The 19,758-nt window shown below is 30.9% G+C and overlaps 3 protein-coding genes across 5 annotated transcripts; 2 read left to right on the forward strand and 1 right to left on the reverse strand.

Moving 5' to 3' along the window:
- Positions 1 to 2,097: 2,097 nt before the first annotated feature.
- LOC114188981 (E3 ubiquitin-protein ligase RMA1H1-like) lies at positions 2,098 to 4,190 on the forward strand. 3 transcript variants are annotated; one of them, XM_028077671.2, is made up of 2 exons: positions 2,098 to 2,256; positions 3,224 to 4,190. In XM_028077671.2, the coding sequence occupies exon 2, from the start codon at positions 3,276 to 3,278 to the stop codon at positions 3,966 to 3,968; it is 693 nt and encodes a 230-aa protein (XP_027933472.1). In that variant the 5' UTR covers positions 2,098 to 2,256; positions 3,224 to 3,275; the 3' UTR covers positions 3,969 to 4,190. The 3 variants fall into 3 exon arrangements, with proteins under 3 accessions (XP_027933472.1, XP_027933473.1, XP_027933474.1); XM_028077672.2 differs by lacking the exon at positions 2,098 to 2,256 and adding an exon at positions 2,277 to 2,789; XM_028077673.2 differs by lacking the exon at positions 2,098 to 2,256 and adding an exon at positions 2,277 to 2,526.
- Positions 4,191 to 10,151: 5,961 nt separating this feature from the next.
- LOC114186886 (S-adenosyl-L-methionine-dependent methyltransferases superfamily protein) lies at positions 10,152 to 15,971 on the forward strand. The gene is made up of 12 exons (XM_028074949.2): positions 10,152 to 10,384; positions 10,725 to 10,797; positions 10,872 to 10,965; positions 11,074 to 11,123; positions 11,265 to 11,314; positions 12,040 to 12,148; positions 13,040 to 13,100; positions 13,359 to 13,411; positions 13,768 to 13,860; positions 14,532 to 14,595; positions 15,245 to 15,352; positions 15,549 to 15,971. Exons 2-12 carry the CDS (start codon positions 10,771 to 10,773, stop codon positions 15,788 to 15,790), a joined length of 951 nt encoding a protein of 316 aa, XP_027930750.1. The 5' UTR covers positions 10,152 to 10,384; positions 10,725 to 10,770; the 3' UTR covers positions 15,791 to 15,971.
- Positions 15,972 to 17,099: 1,128 nt separating this feature from the next.
- LOC146885933 (josephin-like protein) lies at positions 17,100 to 18,623 on the reverse strand. The gene has a single exon (XM_085674680.1). It carries the CDS (start codon positions 17,733 to 17,735, stop codon positions 17,376 to 17,378), a length of 360 nt encoding a protein of 119 aa, XP_085530806.1. The 5' UTR covers positions 17,736 to 18,623; the 3' UTR covers positions 17,100 to 17,375.
- Positions 18,624 to 19,758: the final 1,135 nt, after the last annotated feature.

Raw genomic sequence — 19,758 nt, forward strand, 5'->3', positions numbered from 1 at the left:
TATGAGAAACTTGAAAAGGGTAGGGTTTCGTCTAAATTATTTAAATTTTCTGTTCTTTAAAGAAAAAAAAAATGGATAAAATGGAACATTAAAATTAAATTTTATAAAAACAGTTTTCAAAATATAAAACTTAAAAAAAAATTAAATTTGACTAAGTTGAAGGTCGAGCTGAATGTCTAACCAGGTTGGTCCGAGCCGAAGATCGAACTAAGTCAGTTTGAGTCAAAGGTTGAGTTGAGTCGGCTCTATCTAAATGTTGAACCTAGTCAATCCCGATCAAATATTTATCTCAGTCGACCCAAATCAAAAATAAGTCGAGTCGAATCGAATTGAATGTTGAGATAAGTCAACTCATCTTTAACCGTGGAATTGAATTTATCTTAAATTAGAAATTAAATTACTTTATCTAGACAAGAAAATTAAAATCCAATATATTTTAATTATTCAATCTAAACAAACAATTTAAAAAATAAAGATAAGTTCATTTTAAGACCTTTATTTATTGTTCTTCTTTCTCCTTTATTTCAAACTTTATGATACTAAACATTTTATAAACTTAAACTATATAAATCCAATACTTTTAATGTTAAAAGCAAAGTTTCTATTTTTGAACTTTAACATTAATATCCTTGCTAAAGTCTAAAAAATTAAACCTTCATGTTTGGGATGTTCCACTAAGCCAATGGACAATCACTTGAATTGGTGGATTGTAATTGAAGACATAATCATGTAACTTTAATATCTTTATTTGCGTGACCAACTTTTTATTCATATTGTCGTGTGAATATAGTCATAAAAAGTTCATATAATTAACTTTAAATTAATGTTTGTTCTTGAAATTATTCTAATGCAGTTACAGTGATGCCTATGTAGGGCAAGTAATAAGTTATGATTTATTATCTTCTATAATAAGATAAAAAAAGTTATCAGATAAAGCATAGGATAAGAATGTCACTAGTTAATAGCAATGCTTAAAGTGTCTTGCACAAAAATACAAAGCAACTTTGAATTTTGATAAGGTGTTAGTAGGGATGTGAATCAAGTGGATAGGATACTCGTAGTAGCTCTCCCGTATCTTATTTGCTGGATAAATATTTGTCTTGTATCCGTATTTATATCGGTCGGGTATTTGTTATGTAGGTATATGCATAATTTTTTAATATCTATAAATATACACGGGTACCCGTAGATATTTACAAAAAAAATAAAATAAATATTTAATAACATATTTTAATCTTAAATTCAAATAAAATACAATTCATAACATTCATAAATTTTAGATAAAGTTCAAATAACTTATGTAAATAATGTTGAATGATAATTTACAAAGAAATGAAATTTGTTAAAACTAATTGATAAAAAATAACACATTTAAAGTTAATATGTTAATATTTTAATCATAATTTTTTATGTTTTAAAGTCTATGATATTTGTACCCATTCTGTTAACATACAAATATTAAAAACACATGTACTCATTATCCGTGAGTATTTATTTACATTATTTATTTTCTAATCGTAATAAGTTTTATCCGCAGATACTTGCAGATATGAATTTTCTTTAATGTTATGCATTTTAAGTTAATTATTGAGTGTTTAAAACCAGGTATATTCAATTTCATGGTAATTGTAATAATTACTTTATATAAATGTTAACGCATATGTGTATTTTCACTTGAAATTATTATGTAATAATAATAATAATAATAATAATAATAATATACTGTCTCTTTAGAGTAGATGTGGTGCACACTTATTTTTTATAGTATTTCCTTATCATAACTATTTTTCTAAAATAATTTACAATTATTATTTTAATTATCTAATAAATTAAATGTATGTTTATATATTTATAGTCTATTTTATTCCTATAATTACCACCTTCAATATTATTTTTCTTTACAATCTTTTTTACAGTATTTAAATCATTCATATTCCTAGTTACATACCATATCAATGTCAATGGACGATTAATTATTTATTATTCAACTTTCATAGTCAATTTTTTGTTTTATTTTAAAAGAATTATAAAAGCCACCGAGTTCTTTTTTTTTTGTAGTTATAATACTAAAGATAATAAAAGAAGCTTCCCACTAGAATAGTTTTTGAAGAAAAATATCTCAAGTTTTTGACTTTTTGATCGAAGAAAAGCATATACATATAGTACTTCTTCCAAACCGGCGTACGCACTTACACGCGGTCTACATCTCCATCCAAACGTCCCACAGAACCAAAGCTGCTTTCTTTGAACTTCTGGGTATGTACTTTCCTCTTTCTTTTTCTCTTTGCTCTTTGGGTTTGTAAAATACATGTTCTTTCTTTGCCATCACCATTCACTTCTTGTGTTTGTGCTTTGAAATTTCTTCCTTTTCAATTAATGGGGTTCTGTGGATGTTCTCCTTTCATATAACTTGTACTGGGTAGATCTTGTGCTTTTACTGACTTTTGAGCATTAATCTTAAAGTCAATCATTGTTGAGATTCTTTGACTTGATGAAATGTCTCAAATATTTTTCCAGTGATACAAGGTGTGCCAATTTTTCCTTTTCCCCCTCTTCAAGCCCTTTTGCTTATCATTATTAGCATCACTGTTAGAAAATATGCAGAAAAACATGTTGGGGCTTCCTCTTTCTGGGTTATGGACATCCCGCCGCACTTGGCCTGAATATTTAGTGAATCCTTGATTCTAGTGTAGATATTAAGATTGAACCAGGATTCGCATCTTTATATGATGCAATTTAGCCTCTGGATTTTCACTGCATCTGCATACCTTGATTGATTTCCAAACAGGGTAATTTTTCTTGCACCTTTGTGGGTTTGGTGATTTTGTCTCATAGCTTGTATTCCTATGTGCATAATTTTTTACCTTTGAGCTTTGGGCATCTTTGTTTACACTTTTGGTAAAAAGAAAAGTGGTATATCTGTCTGATTGCAGAATGATGCATTTGAGTTGGTTGATTTGTTGCTTTTGAAGTTTTATGTTTTAGTTATTAATTCAATCAATCTGATCACCCCTCCTTGCTTGAGTGAGTGGATTTCCTAGTTACCAATAGTCACCTTCAACTGCATTTATCTCATAAATTGCTGTTCCAATACTGTATTGACATTTTCTTTGCTGCACATCAACTTGGTTTCACTTTTCTGTCCCACTGTTAGTTTCAATTCCCCACTTTTTGGGTGTTTTTTGTTGGTTTGTATTAAGCTGTTTCTTCTTGGTGTTTCCAGGGCTAAAGAAGCACTACTGACCAAACTTGTGTGAAGAAGTTCCTTAATTTTCATGGCACTTCACGAATACATTGCCGGGGATTTGAAAAGCATCGAAGATGCTGTGACCGAGACAGAAAACTGCAATGGTTGTTTTGACTGTAACATCTGCTTAGACTTTGCACATGAACCAGTGGTGACCCTGTGTGGCCACCTCTACTGCTGGCCGTGTATCTACAAGTGGCTTCTCGTCCAACATGATTCTCTTACAACCGCTGAGCGGCCTCAGTGCCCCGTTTGCAAGGCTGTTATATCCAATAGCACAATGGTTCCACTCTATGGGCGTGGCAATGCCACAGCCGAAGAGAAAACATCATGTGATGTTTTGATACCTCCAAGACCACCTGCTTCATGTGCTCAAGTTCTTGTGGCAGCACCATCTGGAAGGGGTCAGCGTCTTCCATATCGTAATCCTTACCAGGGTCACTATTTCAGCTCTCGTTCATACCAACAAGAGGACGCCACTTCTCAAACGCTCAATCTTGGATCGCACCACCACCACCCTGTGACTGGGATGTTTGGGGAGATGGTTTATTCCAGAGTGTTTGGCAACCCAGAAAACTTGTATGCATACCCCAATTCTTATCAGCTCATGGGAAGTTCTACTCCTAGATTGAGAAGGCAAGAGATGCAGGCACATAAATCTTTGAACAGAATCTCTATTTTTCTCTTTTGCTGCTTCCTTATCTGTCTTCTTGTCTTCTAAGTCAGTTCCCTCTATATATCTACTCTATACGTTGTAAAATGCAAGTTTCAAAAACTTGCTATATTCATTGAGTGAATTATCACAGGCTCAAGTGCTTGAGTTTATATTGCACAAAACTCTGCACCTAAACCTCTCTTATACCATCATTTTTTCAAACATATTGCAGTAATATCTATCATCTTTCGTCACTAGACTCAACTTAATGAAGTTACCCTTTTGATCTGTCGGCAAGTACCACCAAATTCTCTGCATATTTTCTGCAAGTTTGTGACAATGATTTATTATTCCTTCGTTCTTATAAGCCTCACAACAAATATACATCCATTGCATTGTATGCTCCCACTTTTGCTTTCGCTGTTTTTTTCACGGTAGCATTGTATGACAACACTGTGACAGTTGTATCAGTGTCATTGTCATGTCATAAATAATTTAAGTAAATCATTTAAGTACTAAATTGAAAAAGTGTATTCAAAGAAAATAATTTCGGTTTCAACTAATATAGTTTGAGCTATAACATAGGAGTCTATCGGGCAAGTATTTTTTTTAAATTTCACAACTTTTTAAAAGGTATGATTTTTGCTTTTGATCTATTTGAAATATAAAAGAAGTATTTTATTGTTTTGACGTAAACTTTAATTTATCATTCAAATGAAGTACTTTAATTTTGAAAAGCAAATAGAACGTTTCTCGTTTTTTATCATCATTTTTCTTCGATGTTTCTATGTTATTTAGACAATAACATGAATTAATAATAATAGAAAGAAAAAGAATCCGCAGCGGAGAGTACCTAATAAATATTCTGTGTATGCCGAACTATCCGAACTATAACATGTAAGACAAACTATGATTCAATGAATTTACATAAGACCACGTATTAATTCTTATTTAAAAATACAGCGAATAATAAAGAAAGAAAGAAAAATCCTTGTTCTTGTCTAGACAAATTCTTGTTCCTATAATACTCATTAAAATTAAAGGAAAAAAAAAAGATATGAGAAAATTAACATGACGTGTTACTTTCCCTAACGACAAGAGAACTCAAAATAGAATTGTATTGAACTCTCCCAATAACACTCGATAAAATTAAAAAATAGAAAAAAAGGGAATGGATAAGATAAGGAAAACTCGAAAGAGAATATGATCTGAAATCCCATGTGACGTGGACCCAAAAGTTATATTAGAGACAAATACAATCGAATGTCGGTTTGGAAGAATAGTGAACAGTTTCTACCTGTTTTTGAAGAGGAGTAATGAATAAGAGAAGAAAGAAAAATAAATAACTAATGTAGTAAAAAGAAGAAAATGAATATATAAAAAGTATGGCAAAAGTGTGGTGTGTTGTGTTGTTGGTTAATTTTGAGAAATCGACATGAAAATAATAATGTCTTTTTCAATAGCAGAGCAGCGTAGTGGCTTTCTCTTTCATAGTATACTTGCCAACTACTCTAAAGGCGACATGGAGGAGGGTGGTAGCAAAACGATAAGGACGATAATGAAAAATTAGGATGTTTTGTTTTTGTTGGAGAAATAGAATGAAGAATGAAATAAAAAAAAAGGTATATGAAAGAGATGATTGTTTATGAAAAATGTTAGAAGAGGAAATAAAAATAGTATTTAATGGAACATAAAATTATGAGAGAAAGTGAATGTTGTTGAGACGTAGATAGAGTGGAATCCTTATCCAGATGGTGCGAAAAGTATATATGTATGCAGAGCCAATCTTATCCTGAAACACAGAAAAAACGTATTTCAAACCAAGATAGTAAGGGACACCAAGTTTAATGATGTAGGCGCCACCGTCCTGTCTGCTACCTATGTACAAAATATCCTATGATATCTTTCCTTTGTTAAAAAAAAGGGAAAAAATCGTAACTTTATCCATAACTTATTTTAATTAATTAATTAATTATATATATATATATATATATATATATATGAATAAAAGTAGAGTTAATAATTATATAAGATAATGATATTTTAATTATTTATTTATTTATTTTTAATTTAATATTTTAATTAATTTTAGATTATTATATCACACTACTAAAAAATTAAAATAAGTAATTAAAAAATAATCGGATTAATGGGTCAAAATAAATATATGTATTCGTTTACTTCGACTCCGTACTGTGATGTTGCACGCAGTGTTGAGACGCGCAATTGTGTATTATTGTTCTTGGTGAAATGTCGTTGTGCAGGTTCAAGTTAACATCAGAACGTGAATTGAAACGTTTATTAAAATTAGAAATTGCTATTCAAATGGAAAACGTCAATGTTAAGTTCAATTTCATTCTAAAATTGAATTCAGTTTTGAATGGAAAGCATCAATGTCAAGTTGAATGCAGTTTTAAGACTGAATTTAATGTTGTATCACAGTGTATTACATTATTTTAATTAGATATTGATTTATTTTATATTTGTAATGTTGTAATTATTAAATAATAAATATATTAAAGTGAATAGAGTTATTTTAAAATATTTAAATTATTTTTATCTTTTTTACTTTAGTAAAGATACTATGATCTTTTAATAAATTAAAAAATTGTCATCTTTCCTTCTTTCGTAAGAGGAAGTTTCAACATTTACTAAGATAAAAACCAACATGTTTGCTCTTTATATATTTATTTTTCTCATAAAAAAAAAAAAGAATTTTCTATATACGATCAAGCAAGTTATTAAAGAAGGTAACGAAAGAGAAAATATCAATTACTATTAAAAATATATCGTACAATGGAGATAAGTTCTTGAAATCTTCTAACTCTAGACAATAAACTAAACATATTAAAAAATTTCCTAAATATTTTTCTTTTAGGAATGTTTTAAATGAAAGTTTACTTCTCATTTATCAATGTTTATCTAGTATATATATTACAATTCCAGTTCAGACAAAAACAAAAATAGTAAAATTACATTAAAAAATTGGAGACATTTGTTTTAACTTAAGACAATACTACTTTGATTTATTGTTTTATTAAGGACTTTTATTACATTAAAAAATGGAGACATTTGTTTTAACTTAAGACAATACTACTTTGATTTATTGTTTTATTAAGGACTTTTATTTCACACATTCATCCTCAAGTTCAAATTTCTATGACAAAGACATAATATAGAAATAAAGAGTTCACAAAAAAATGAAAGTACATTTGAATCCATTTTAAAATAGATGAATATGTATATAAATCTATCGTGATGATAATTAATGGTTGGTTTTAAACATTGTATTGTGGTCATAGAAGATAAAATAAAGATTTTTGATAAGAATCTAGAACTAAAAAGGTTAAAATACCTTTTTGGTCCCAATTTTCGTCAAGTTTTTTCAAATAAGTCATAATTTTGGTATTGTGTTCAAATAGGTCTCACTTTTCGTCAATTTTGCTCAATTGAGTCCTTTTTTGCTAACACCGTTTAAATCATTAACGGCCATGAACAGTGACTGCCACGTGTCACTTTGTGGTTTTTTTGAATTTTTTTTTTTATTTTTAATTTTTTTTTAAATTTTAAATTTTTTTAAATTTTTTAATTTTTTTAAAAATTTTTAATTTTTTTTAAAATGTACACGTGTCAACCCAGGAGTGTGACAAGCGTCACTTCGTGGTTTTTTTGAATTTTTTTTAATTTTTTTTAAATGTCCACGTGTCAACCGATTAGCGTGTCACATGTCAAAGTCAACGTTTTAAATTCAATTTGGTCCCTATATTTGTTATTTTTGTTCAATTATGTCCAAATTTTTGTTAACATTAATCAATTTGGTCCCTCTCCAAATTAAAACCAAATTTAATTTTTATATTAAAATTCATATTTTTTATTAAATATTTTTATATGATATCTTAAAATTCACATCATTATAACTTTGATATAAAAATTAAATTTGGTCACATATTCGATAGGGACCAAATTGGTTAATTTTAACAAAAATTGGGACCTAATTGAACAAAAATAACAAATATAGGGACCAAATTGAATTTAAAACTTTGACTTTGACACGTGGCACGCTACTGGGTTGACACGTGAACATTTAAAAAAATTTAAAAAAATTTATTTATTTTTTTTAAAAATTCAAAAAGAAATAAAAAAAATCACGAAGTGACACGTGGCACACTCCTGGATTGACACGTGTACATTTAAAAAAATAAAAAAATAAAAAAATAAAATAAAAAATAAAAAAAATTCAAAAAAACCACGAAGTAACACGTGGCAGTCACCGTTCATGGCCGTTGATGATTTAAACGGTGTTAGCAAAAAATGACTCAATTGAACAAAATTGACGAAAATTGAGACCTATTTGAACATAAAACCAAAATTAGGACTTATTTGAAAAAACTTGACGAAAATTGAGACCAAAAAGGTATTTTAACCAACTAAAAATAAGGATAATTTAAACTTTATTATATGTCTTGAAATATTAAAATCGAAAATTGAGTGTTCAAAATTAATTATCGTGACAGTAATAGTTGTAAATAAAGAGATGAAATATAGACAGGATTTTTTATTTTTTATTTTAAGAAATAGGAGACACGTCGTCCTTTTTCCCAAAGGAAACATATATTTTAAATTAAGCATATATAGGATATTTTTTTTTTTCTGTAAAAGTATATATTTTAATATTCAAGAGAAGTTATTTCGTATAATTTGACAGCAAAATATTGATAAAAAGATAATTAAATAATCATTTTCATAATTACATTCATTTATTACATGGATAAGTGGAAAGACATACACTTACACATATTTCTTGTGAAAAACAATATTAAAATAAAAAATACTACTAAAATTTATCTTAAAATTACAAGAAACACATTAAAAAAACTAGTTATAAAATTAAAATTAATTTATTAATTTATTTTCAACAATTTTACTTGTACAGTGGCTAGCTTTATAAGGAATTGTGTCCACCAAAGAAGTAGTAAGATAGAATCTCCTAAAGTAAAGAAATCATATGCATGTGTGTCTGTATATTTATTAATTAAAATAATACAATTTAATATATATATATATATATATATATATATATATATTAAATATATTCAAATAACACTATTAGGAAAAAAAATATTTTATAATAATAATATTAAGAAAATGTATGTAATACTTATTTTTAAATAGAAAATGTATGTAGTAAAATAAACATTCATTCAAGTGTGTAAAGTTTATGTTCCGTCTAAATCCATATTTAAAAGGATAAAAAATTTGGATTAATAATTTTGTAATTTCATTTTAAGAAAAATAAAATTATGTCAAGTCATTTGATGACTGTGTTTTATTTTTACACGTGTAATTATTATTAATTGACCATTTTATAAAATGCAACAAAGACAATGCATCTTTAGTTTGATTTAACTTATATATGATGAGCAGATGAGTAATATCTCACATAAACTACGACAAATCAATAATCTCTAATCACTGAGTATCATTCATACGTATATATTGACCTCTGCTCTTCATATCTTCTTGATGGCTCATATTTCAAAATAAAGTAAACTGATTTTTTCAGTTTTTTTATAAAATATGGGATTTAATATATGATCTATTGTTAAAAATATTTACTTAATATATTTTATATTTAAATTAATTTTAGAAAATATTTATGTTTTTAAAAATAATTTTCAATTTTATAAATTAATTATTATTTTAAAATTAAGAAATATTATATATTTTATAGTCTGTTACATTTTGTTATATATATAATATAAATAAAATAAAATAATAAATTTTTCATATAATATATCTATTTTATTTATCATATATCTTATAATTTTATAACTCTTACAAATTTTTAACATTTATAATATTTAATACTATAATTACATATTTTATATTTTAATTATATAATTTTTAAAATTTTATAAGTTTCGATCTTGACTAAGTTCATATCAAACTCTTATAATCAAAATGATTCGATCTTGACTAAGTTCATATCAAACTCTTATAATCAAAATGAAAAACTTAAATAGTAATTATTCCGGTACGCAGAAGTTATATAGCTGTATTTTCCGCATAAAAAAATTGTTTAATTACCTATTTCATTAAATGAAAAATATTTTTCATTTATTAGAGAATAAAATTCTTTAATTAGAAGATGAACAAAAAAAAATTAGACAAGTGTTATTGCAGGGTGTTTTTTAGGTGTAACAGCCCAATGTTTTTTCACATTTTCACACACATATTTTTTTTTTTATTTGAACCCCTCTATTTACTCTCCATACAATAAACACTACACCTCGGTACTCCCGGTCCATTCACAAAGCACAGGGGAAGCAGATTCATTACCTCCATTTTCCAAGCTTCCTTTACCGCGCTCACACTACCACACAGCCCTTTCCACTGCAACCAACGCGTTTCTTCCACTCACCATTTTTCTCTCCAAGAGCACAAGCACATTATCGCATACGTTGGATTGTTCAAGTTAAAAGGTGCATGGTTTTCTTTTCAATATTAGGATTGTAAAATTCTGGGGCTTGGTAGAGTTTTGTAAAATTCTGAGTCCATGTAAGTTGTAATTTTCTGGGAATTAAAATTTAGAGGCTTTTAAGCTACGTAATGTAAATGCGAAAGGAGGATTTTCTGTATGTGCACCAGGTGTTTGATGAAATGGCTAAAAGGATGGAAATATACTTATTTTATTCTTTATAAATATGTTTTTACTTCAGGTGCATTGTTCTAATTTGTTTTGACAATTGTTGGTGTCAGTAAACTTCTTGTATTAATTTCAGGTGCATTGTTCTAATTTGTTTTGGCAATTGTTGGTGTCAGGGACTTGTTTTGCGTAATTTGAGGCAGGGCAAGTGAACGATAGAAAATGGGGAGAGCTTCAAGGGATAAGAGGGTGTGTGTTTGATTTTTATCCTACGGAGTGTTCTTTTTTAGGGTGCATTCATGCTTAGCTAAATTGGTTTTCAGGATATCTATTATCGGAAAGCAAAAGAGGAAGGTTGGCGTGCTCGAAGTGCCTTTAAACTCCTTCAGATAGATGAGGAATTCAACATTTTTGAAGGTGGGGTGTCTGTCTTTCTCCACAAAAGCCTATATTTGACCTTTTGGGTTTGTGGAATATTTTTTCCGCTGAGACACTGTTTCGAGATTAATTTTTTATTTTCTGCAGGAGTGAAGCGTGTTGTAGATTTATGTGCTGCCCCGGGTAGCTGGAGTCAGGTAATTGTGATGAAATTGTAATTGCCATGTCATACAAACTCTTAACAAACAAGCATGTATTCACAGGGGGAAAGCAGTCTAGTTCATGCATTCGCATGTCTTTTTTTATAGCCATCACAATACTTAAGTTCTTATATGCAGGTTTTGAGTCGTAAATTGTATCTCCCAGCCAAGCTTGCGCCTGATTCAAAGTAAGTTGGCTTTCTTTGAAAATTCTACAGTGTTTGCTCTCACATAACAAATATCAGGGCAGTAGCTTTTCTTCATTGTTTCTCACCTGCAGATTCATGCCAAGACTTGGAATTGAAATTAAGCTCTATCAAACTCAATGTTTACATTTTTGTTAGTCATTACGTACAACTGATAACTGTATTTTTATTGTTATTATAAAATAAGACTTTCATCGAGACAAAGGAAAGAAATTAGTAAATCATCTGTTCTTGCATTGTTTTAATTCTATTTCTTTATGAACTCATATTTTGACATTTTTGGTGAATATAGTGTGCACCCCTTGGTTTTCTTATCATATATTTTTGGAAGCTTAAATTGTTTTAGTTGATGTAAAGAAGCTAAAGCTGTGGTAACAATGTATGCTACAGTTTGGGGCACTTGGTTGGAGTATAACTCATCTTCTATGTAGCTTTTATTGGATCAAATGCTGACATGGGATAAATTAGGCATTTGGCTTCTTGATGGTTTAAACCTTTGGATTTTCAAGGGACTTACAGACATGCTGATGGATTGAGTAGCTCTCCTTCAGTGATTTCTTCTTTTTTTCTTCTCTATCCTCCAAACTCAATTCTTCTGTGCTTAAATAAATTATTTCTTTTACAGAAGAGTGTCTCCTATTTAATCACTTATATTATGGCTCTGTCTCTATCAACATCATCAATTTCTTGTTGCATCATGTATGCAGGGGTGAAAATCTTCCTCTTATTGTTGCTATTGATTTGCAACCAATGGCTCCAATTGAAGGTGTCATTCAGGTGCAGGGTGATATAACTAATGCTCGAACAGCTGAAGTGGTAAATATAGCAGTATTACCATAATTTTTTCATGGATAATTTTATAATATTTTGGATACATGTTGAGTAAGCTACATATCTTGGCTGAGATAGAAAATATACCTGTCTCTTTCAGTTTATTGCCTCCTCAAATTTCATCGAGACATTTCATAGTTTCCTTTTAAATATTTTACGTAAATGAAACATATGTATTACGAGTTCCATTTGTTATATTTGTTTCTCCATCATTTGAATTACAACTATATATGTTGTTTTCTGTTAAAGGAACACCAGTCCAAACCATAAACCAGAATCATACAATGAGAAAAGCAAGGAAATGGAAGAGAAGAAAAGAAAAGCACTACATTTTTTGTTTAAAGTGCTTAACCACGCTATAAATCATATTTTCCACTCGTGTAAAATAACAGCTAGACATTATTGTTGTCTGTAAAGCCTATGTATCCATTGTCATTGCTTGGGCATATATTTCCCTAAAATCAGAATAAACCCAATATACTCAATAAAACATTATCAACAGAAATAAGAAAACATACTACATTACCAACAAAAATAACATTTGCTTTCTTTTTATTCTTTTAGCTAGTTACATTGTGGTCTGCATATGTTGCATGTTTTAGAGAGAATGGTAGGAGTGCATAGTGGATATTAAGGAGATTTAGTTTCCAGCTTTACAAAATCAACTTAGTTTGTATGTATGGATTCAAAATGCACAAGTATGTCTCATGATGCTCATAACAAATCGTTTCTGCTGGAGTCTACAATTTGTTGAAACTTGAAAGAATTATAAAGAACTGGTTCATTGGAGGCTATTTTTTTCCCATCAATTAAATTACTTGAATGACCACTGGAATTAAGTTTGTGAGCCCCTCTTCCTTCTCTTGATTTATTCAGGTCATTAGACATTTCGATGGCTGCAAGGCTGACCTGGTTGTGTGTGATGGTGCTCCTGATGGTAAAAAATGCGCTCAATTGAACTGATTAATTTCTTCCTACACAATATTTATGTTTAAAGTAGTGCGATTTGACATGAGAACTAATTTTATGAAATGCTACATACAGTGTTACATTTTTGTTTTTAGCCTCAATCGAGGACCCAACCAAACCAGCATTGTTTTGTCTCTCGTTTGTTATTCTATGTCAATTGTAATACATGCGTACAAAATCTCTTAATTTATTTGTAGTTTAAGAAATCAAGCTTTGGCTTTTGCAGTTACTGGGCTTCATGACATGGATGAGTTCGTACAGTCCCAACTCATACTTGCAGTAAGTATTTAATCTTTGTCCCCTTCTAATTGTTTGCGCCTTTTATTGTTTTTCCATCTGGATAGTACATGTTCACATTATCTCTACTGCAAACTGGCGATGAGAAAATAAATTTGAAGGATATATAAAATCAGTGATTACTCCATCTATTTCTTTTTGCCCTGTTGTGAAACAAGGATTAATTGATTCTTGATATCTATTTTCAGTCCATCTACTCTCATGTCTAGTAAGCAACATACACAGGATATGATCTATATTAAATTGTATAATCCTTGATTCGCAAAGAGTTGCATGGTTTTATTTGCCTCTCTTATTAGGTTTTTGTTACAGATTGATGCTTATTGGTATCCTTGCAGGGGTTGACAATTGTTACTCATGTACTTAAGGAAGGAGGAAAGTTTATTGCAAAGATATTTAGAGGAAAGGACACGAGCCTTCTGTATTGTCAGGTATTTGAAGTTTCACCGTATCATGAGATTTTAGAAATTGAAGACTTGTGTGCTTGTGCATAGTTGACATTACTGCAAGTATGTTTTACGTTCATGTGTTGCAGTCATCCAACTTTCAGTTAGCTTTTGGCAACTATAGAGAAGTGATATGATTAAAGATGAATGGGGGTTGCAAACCTTTGAAAGCAATATAAGTAATTCAAATAGCACATATTTCTGACTTTGGCAGTTAGATCACATCATATAATATGTATTCTTTTGTGTGAGAAGGAATAACAATTCTTTTCGAAGAGTTACACCAAAATTCTACAAAATGATTGTACTTTAAAAGAAAAGAAACACCATTAAGTTACTTCCCTGATAAACAAAATAATTGCACTTGCATAAGATAAATTTTGTGAACCGATTCTACCACGGAGTATGCCTTTTGTCTGGCTGGAATTTGATCCTACTCATTACCCAATCTAAAATTTTAGTTGAGTTATGAAATTGTTTCACAGTTCCACTTTCTGCCAAATATTCATAACGAAATAATTGGAAAGTCGCAAAGTTTTATCATTGTCTCTCAAAATTACCTGGTCTTGTTTTGTTACATAGTTCTTCTGAATTTTATTTTTCTATAACCCTAGAATCATCATAACAACCTGTGTCGTCTCGTCTCTGCTTTGCAGCTAAAGTTATTCTTTCCTGTAGTGACATTTGCAAAACCAAAAAGCAGCCGCAATTCAAGCATTGGTAAGGATTTTTAGTTTCTCAATGCTTGTTACTTTTTGGTATGCATACTTTTTCCCCTCTTTATAGCTTCTTTTTTATTATGAGAATTACCGTGTTTAGGAATTTGCAGTCATGACATTACAAAGGAATTGACAGTCGTCACATTAATTAGATTTAACAGAAGCTTTTCTATCCTGTAACAAATGTCTATGAAGTTATGAACTTCGAAATACTACTTGTTTAATATAGCTGTTGCCTCTTTCGGATTTAACTTCAAAAATACTACTTGTTTAATTTAGCTGTAACACCTTGCAGTTGCAAGTGTCTAAGCTAGTTTTTATCACACTAGCATTGACAAAGATATGGTTAAAAATGTTTGGAAGTGGGTAATTCTATTTGTAGGGAGTAGTCCAAGTGTGAGTCAAAGTTCCACATTGGATAGAAAAGACAAAGTTAAACACTATATAAGAATAAAGACCCATAACACCATTGTCTTTTGAGGTTAAAGTGGTGTCAAAGGCCTTATATGTGTAAGACTCATGTCATATAACCTTATGGAACCACAATCTATTATAATCATAACCCATATATAACTAAAACATATGAAAGAATATATAACTCAACATTATTTGACTAATATTTGAGCTAACTCTAGGTTTTTCACTCTCAGAGGCATTTGCAGTCTGTGAAAACTATTCTCCTCCTGAAGGATTCAATCCAAAAGATCTGCATCGTCTTCTTGAGAAGGTTGGAAGTCCCTCGGGGGTAGATGATACAGGTACATGTTCGTCCTTATAGTAAATCTTGTATGTAATTATAGATTATAAAATTCAGCCTCATAAAGTCAATCCTGAATACTCTATAATAAAATAATAATGACTCTAAGAAATATCTTTTGTTGTTTTCATTTTATCACCAGGAGACTTATTTTTCATGGCTTTGGTCTCGAGTAACTAATGCATGTGGTTTTTCAGATTGTTGTAGTGGATGGTTGGAAGGCCCTAATAAGGTGTATATCCCATTTCTAGCTTGTGGTGACCTCAGTGGGTATGATTCTGATCGTTCATATCCACTACCTAAAGTTGATGGGGGGACATATCAGAGCTTGGATCCTGTACAACCCCCAATTGCTCCACCTTACAAGAGAGCTCTGGAGCTAAAAAAGGCCTCCAATCAAGGAGTTCGAGATCCTGAAAACCTCTCATTGGATTCTTGATCGTGCTATACACTGTTTATTCATAATGTCATTTGGAACTGTGTTTTTCGATTCTAAATTATTAACGTACGTGTGAACTTTAACACTTTCTTTTCTCTTGTACATCATTGCATGCCTGACTAGTCTCTTGTTGTAACAATTTTTGAAACGAATACAGATTATTCTAAAGTAATCATCTAAACATGTAAACTGTTCACTGGCTGATGTTGACCATGTTGTTACTTTAAATCAGCAAGTTTCAACAAAAAACAAGGCAACGAGACAAGATAAACAAGATGTCGGTAGCAAGCACTTGTTTGGTCAATTCTTTTGTGATCTTTTCCAAAGGGGATTGCACATCGCACTTGACCCTGCTAGTGCAGGGGAGTAATCGAACTTTGCGTGCTCGTGGTGTACTCATTACATTTTTAATCTATCCAATGGCTGATATTAAATGTTGCCGCTACTCGTCATTTGTAAACTGTTGATCTAAGCTCATTTTCATGCTTAAGAACAATGATTAGCATGACTTGCAATGAATAGAATGTGGATGGATTCCTTGGACAGTGTGGGGTGATTTTGTAGTGCTCTGGTCAAAGCATTGTTGAAAGTTGATAGATTGGGATATTCACAGATTTTTTTCAGCGTATGGTTACAATTGCTTTCCTTTCCAAGTGTGTTATACAACAGAAGCCTAGAAAGTGGAAGAAGCTCCGGTCTTTGGGATGTGGGGTCTGGCGTAATTAATTAATAAAGTGTTATTTATACAAAATTTCTCATGCAAATAAGAGAGGGGTGCAAGATAAGATAATGCCATAAAGTAAGTATATCTCCAAAATAATTATTGATATGATTATTTCAATTAAATACAAAACGTCTATTAAATACATGGAAAGATAAACGTTTCGGCAGATGTATTAAAAATATTTTATTATCGATAATTTTAAGTTTAACTTTAACAGTTAGTTGTGTCAGGAAAAACTTTAACAGTCAATTTAAGTCGGTCTTTAAGTCGTCTTTTTTTCTTTACTGGGTCCTTTTTCTATTTCCATCAAAACCATCCTTTTATTAGATATTGAAAAACACAATGCAAAAAATTGAATGATGCATAAATCAAATTTGAATGTTCGGAGCAAGACCAAGTTAAAATCGAGAAGCTTGTTCAATTTTGGGAACAACCAATAATTTATTTGAGTATGGACAAAAAAGAACTGACCGCTGCCATATTCAGATTCGGTTAAACCATGTTGGGAATGAACTATTCTGAGAGAGGGAAATATCCAATATCATGGTTAAGAAAAGGTTTTCATTATAATGGTCAAGAAATAAATGAAAACTGAACAACACGTTAATGTATTCCAGTGAACAGAAAAGACTTCTACAGTCTGCAATTCAAACTTTGATTTGAACCGATGTTTTATTCAAATGTCTTCACTCAAACCCCGCTGCTAAAGAGACAACAAAAGGATTGACCTCTAATTTTGAACAAATGAACATGACACGTGAAATCAAGAAAGCATATCCTTTTTAATATACATACATGATACATCTCTTGCATGCAGCAACCTCGAGAAGACTTTCCAAACCGTGATTTGCATGGAGAGACTCAACTTGGTCTCTCCCTAGACGAGGAAGAATGTAAAAACTCAATGCAATCTTCTACAGCCTTAGCACGATATGATGAGTCGTTAGGGTCGGATAGTGAACGTGACCTTACCAAAGTGGATGAAGAAACCTTTCTGGAGGATCTCCTTCTCATAGAAACAACTCTAATGGAATTTGCTACCTTTTCTCCAAGCCGTAGTAGAAATCTCACTGGTGACAGTAAAGGGTCTTTGGACATCCTTGAGAAACTCCAACTTCCAATGACCCTCTTCCTGTTTCCTAATACGCTATGTTTGAGAAACATGGTTGGTTTCTCATTGACATCAGGACTGAAGCTTACCCTCTTACTTTTTCTCAACATTTTTGATGAACAATACGAGACTTCCAATTGCAGAAAAAGCCAATATTTCAATTTTTTGTTGTCAGGCAGAGAGGAGAGGCAAAGAACAAGTAGCTGCTAGAGGAGACAGTTGGAAAGGTTGGCAAAGGAGTATATATAGACAAATTATTTTAAGGAAACATGGTAGCTAGAGAAATAGAAAGAGGGCGAAGTAATTAGTAAGGTTGAAGTTAAATCCTTAAGAAGGTGAATATGTTTGAAGAAGTTTTAAAGGCATATATACGTGCATGAGACGAGCACACATGGGCATGTTCTGTGTGTGAGGTCTACCATTACGAAGCAAAGGTGAGGCAAAGTCTGAAGTGTGAACAGCAGCAATATTGGGATGGAATTGGGCAGAGAAAAGGGAGTTTGGTCAAAAGACAAAGTGGTGGAGCCATGGAGACTGAAGAAGGAGACAGGAATGAAAATGTTAAGGTTAATGTAAAGAGGTAGCAAAGAGAGAGAAAGAGTTGGGAGATGATGGATACTCTTCTAATCAGCATTGCTTTTGAGCTGTGTTGCAGGACCTACACCTGCTTTTTGCTCCCTCTTTGTCTTCGGTTATGTTTCTAAAATCTGAAATTTAGATACCACAGCCCCCATATGTTGTGCAATGGGAGAAAGAGAGAGAAGCAGGAAATTTTCATGTGGGGTTTGCGTGAACATTGGGGAATTGCTTCATCTTCTTTTTCTTCTTCCTTTTTCTGTTTATCAGGAAATTCCTAGAGAGAAAAATGTTACTCCATTATGGCCTCACTGCACTTTTATTTCCTAGGTCATAACTCTCACTTTATGACTTTGTTGGATGCACTCATTCTGTCAGCGATCAATTTTTGCCTCTACAGTCCTCAAAATTTTTAAAACAATCAACAAACTAGAAACTCCGAGGAATTATTATTATAAATTTAACTGTAAGAGATTATTTGTAAGGACAACTAGGAGATCACATGTCTGAACTACACATATGTTTTGAACTTTTAGAACATTTTTTATTTCATGTTTTGTTCATTTGCAATTACAGAGATGCAGTGCCCTCAATAATTTTGTATTTTCCTTGCTGGTTTGCTGTATCGTACAAATCCCAAGAAGGCTTCTATTTTTTTTTGACAAAGATCCGTGTAAGCCATCACTGAGTGTCATTATTCTTCATGACATTGATAGGTATGGTTACTGATAATTCTCATTTCTTTCTTAATATATAGCATTCTTTTATTTCTGTATACAGTGAAGTAGATTACTACTGTGTGGCCATTGGTGCCCAGTTTTCAAATGTCATTTATTTCTGACATTATTAATCCTTATCAAAAAGCTTGCTCCAGAGGTTTGTAATTGTCCTTGCTCTAGAGTTTACGGCAAAACCGACAGAAATAAATTAGTATTCATTGGCAGATTATTGAATTCAACATCCTTTTACTGCTAAATAACTCAGCCAGATTTTCTTCAACATACAACAGCTAGGTCTGCTTCATAGGTATTGTAAGGTTTGTGTATTTTAATGTTGTGATGCAAACAGTATTAGTTTTTTAACCTCTTGAGACATAATCTCTACATGTTTAATTTTTTCACATGAAACAAATATTGAAATGCCATTGTTTGATAATAAATCAATAACATTCAAACATTTGGGTGAGTGAGTATCAGTAAGTTGTTGATTCGAGTGGTGTGAAGCTTGATTTTTTAAAACCAAATTTCAAATTTTAAGCTTCATAAATGAAAGAAACATAATTGGGAGAACGAGAGACTCTAAATTAATTATTGACAGACATAAGCAATAAAAACTCTGCACTGACAACAACAAAAAAAACCTCAAGGTTACTTACTGATACAAGTGAACTTTGTGGAGAACACTAAATGAGTTGATTCTGACCTTGAAATTTAAGTGAATATAGTACTTGATAAAACCAAATATGGATGGGTAGCTTAATGTGTTTCATGATTTTATAGAACATTGTGTTTTATGTTTAAATTTAACATTGGATGTGTTGGAATGGTGATTGATTTG

Source organism: Vigna unguiculata, chromosome 6, assembly GCF_037176805.1.
Source record: "Vigna unguiculata cultivar grain cowpea cultivar isolate G323 ecotype 2 chromosome 6, ASM3717680v1, whole genome shotgun sequence".
Lineage (NCBI taxonomy): Eukaryota > Viridiplantae > Streptophyta > Magnoliopsida > Fabales > Fabaceae > Vigna > Vigna unguiculata.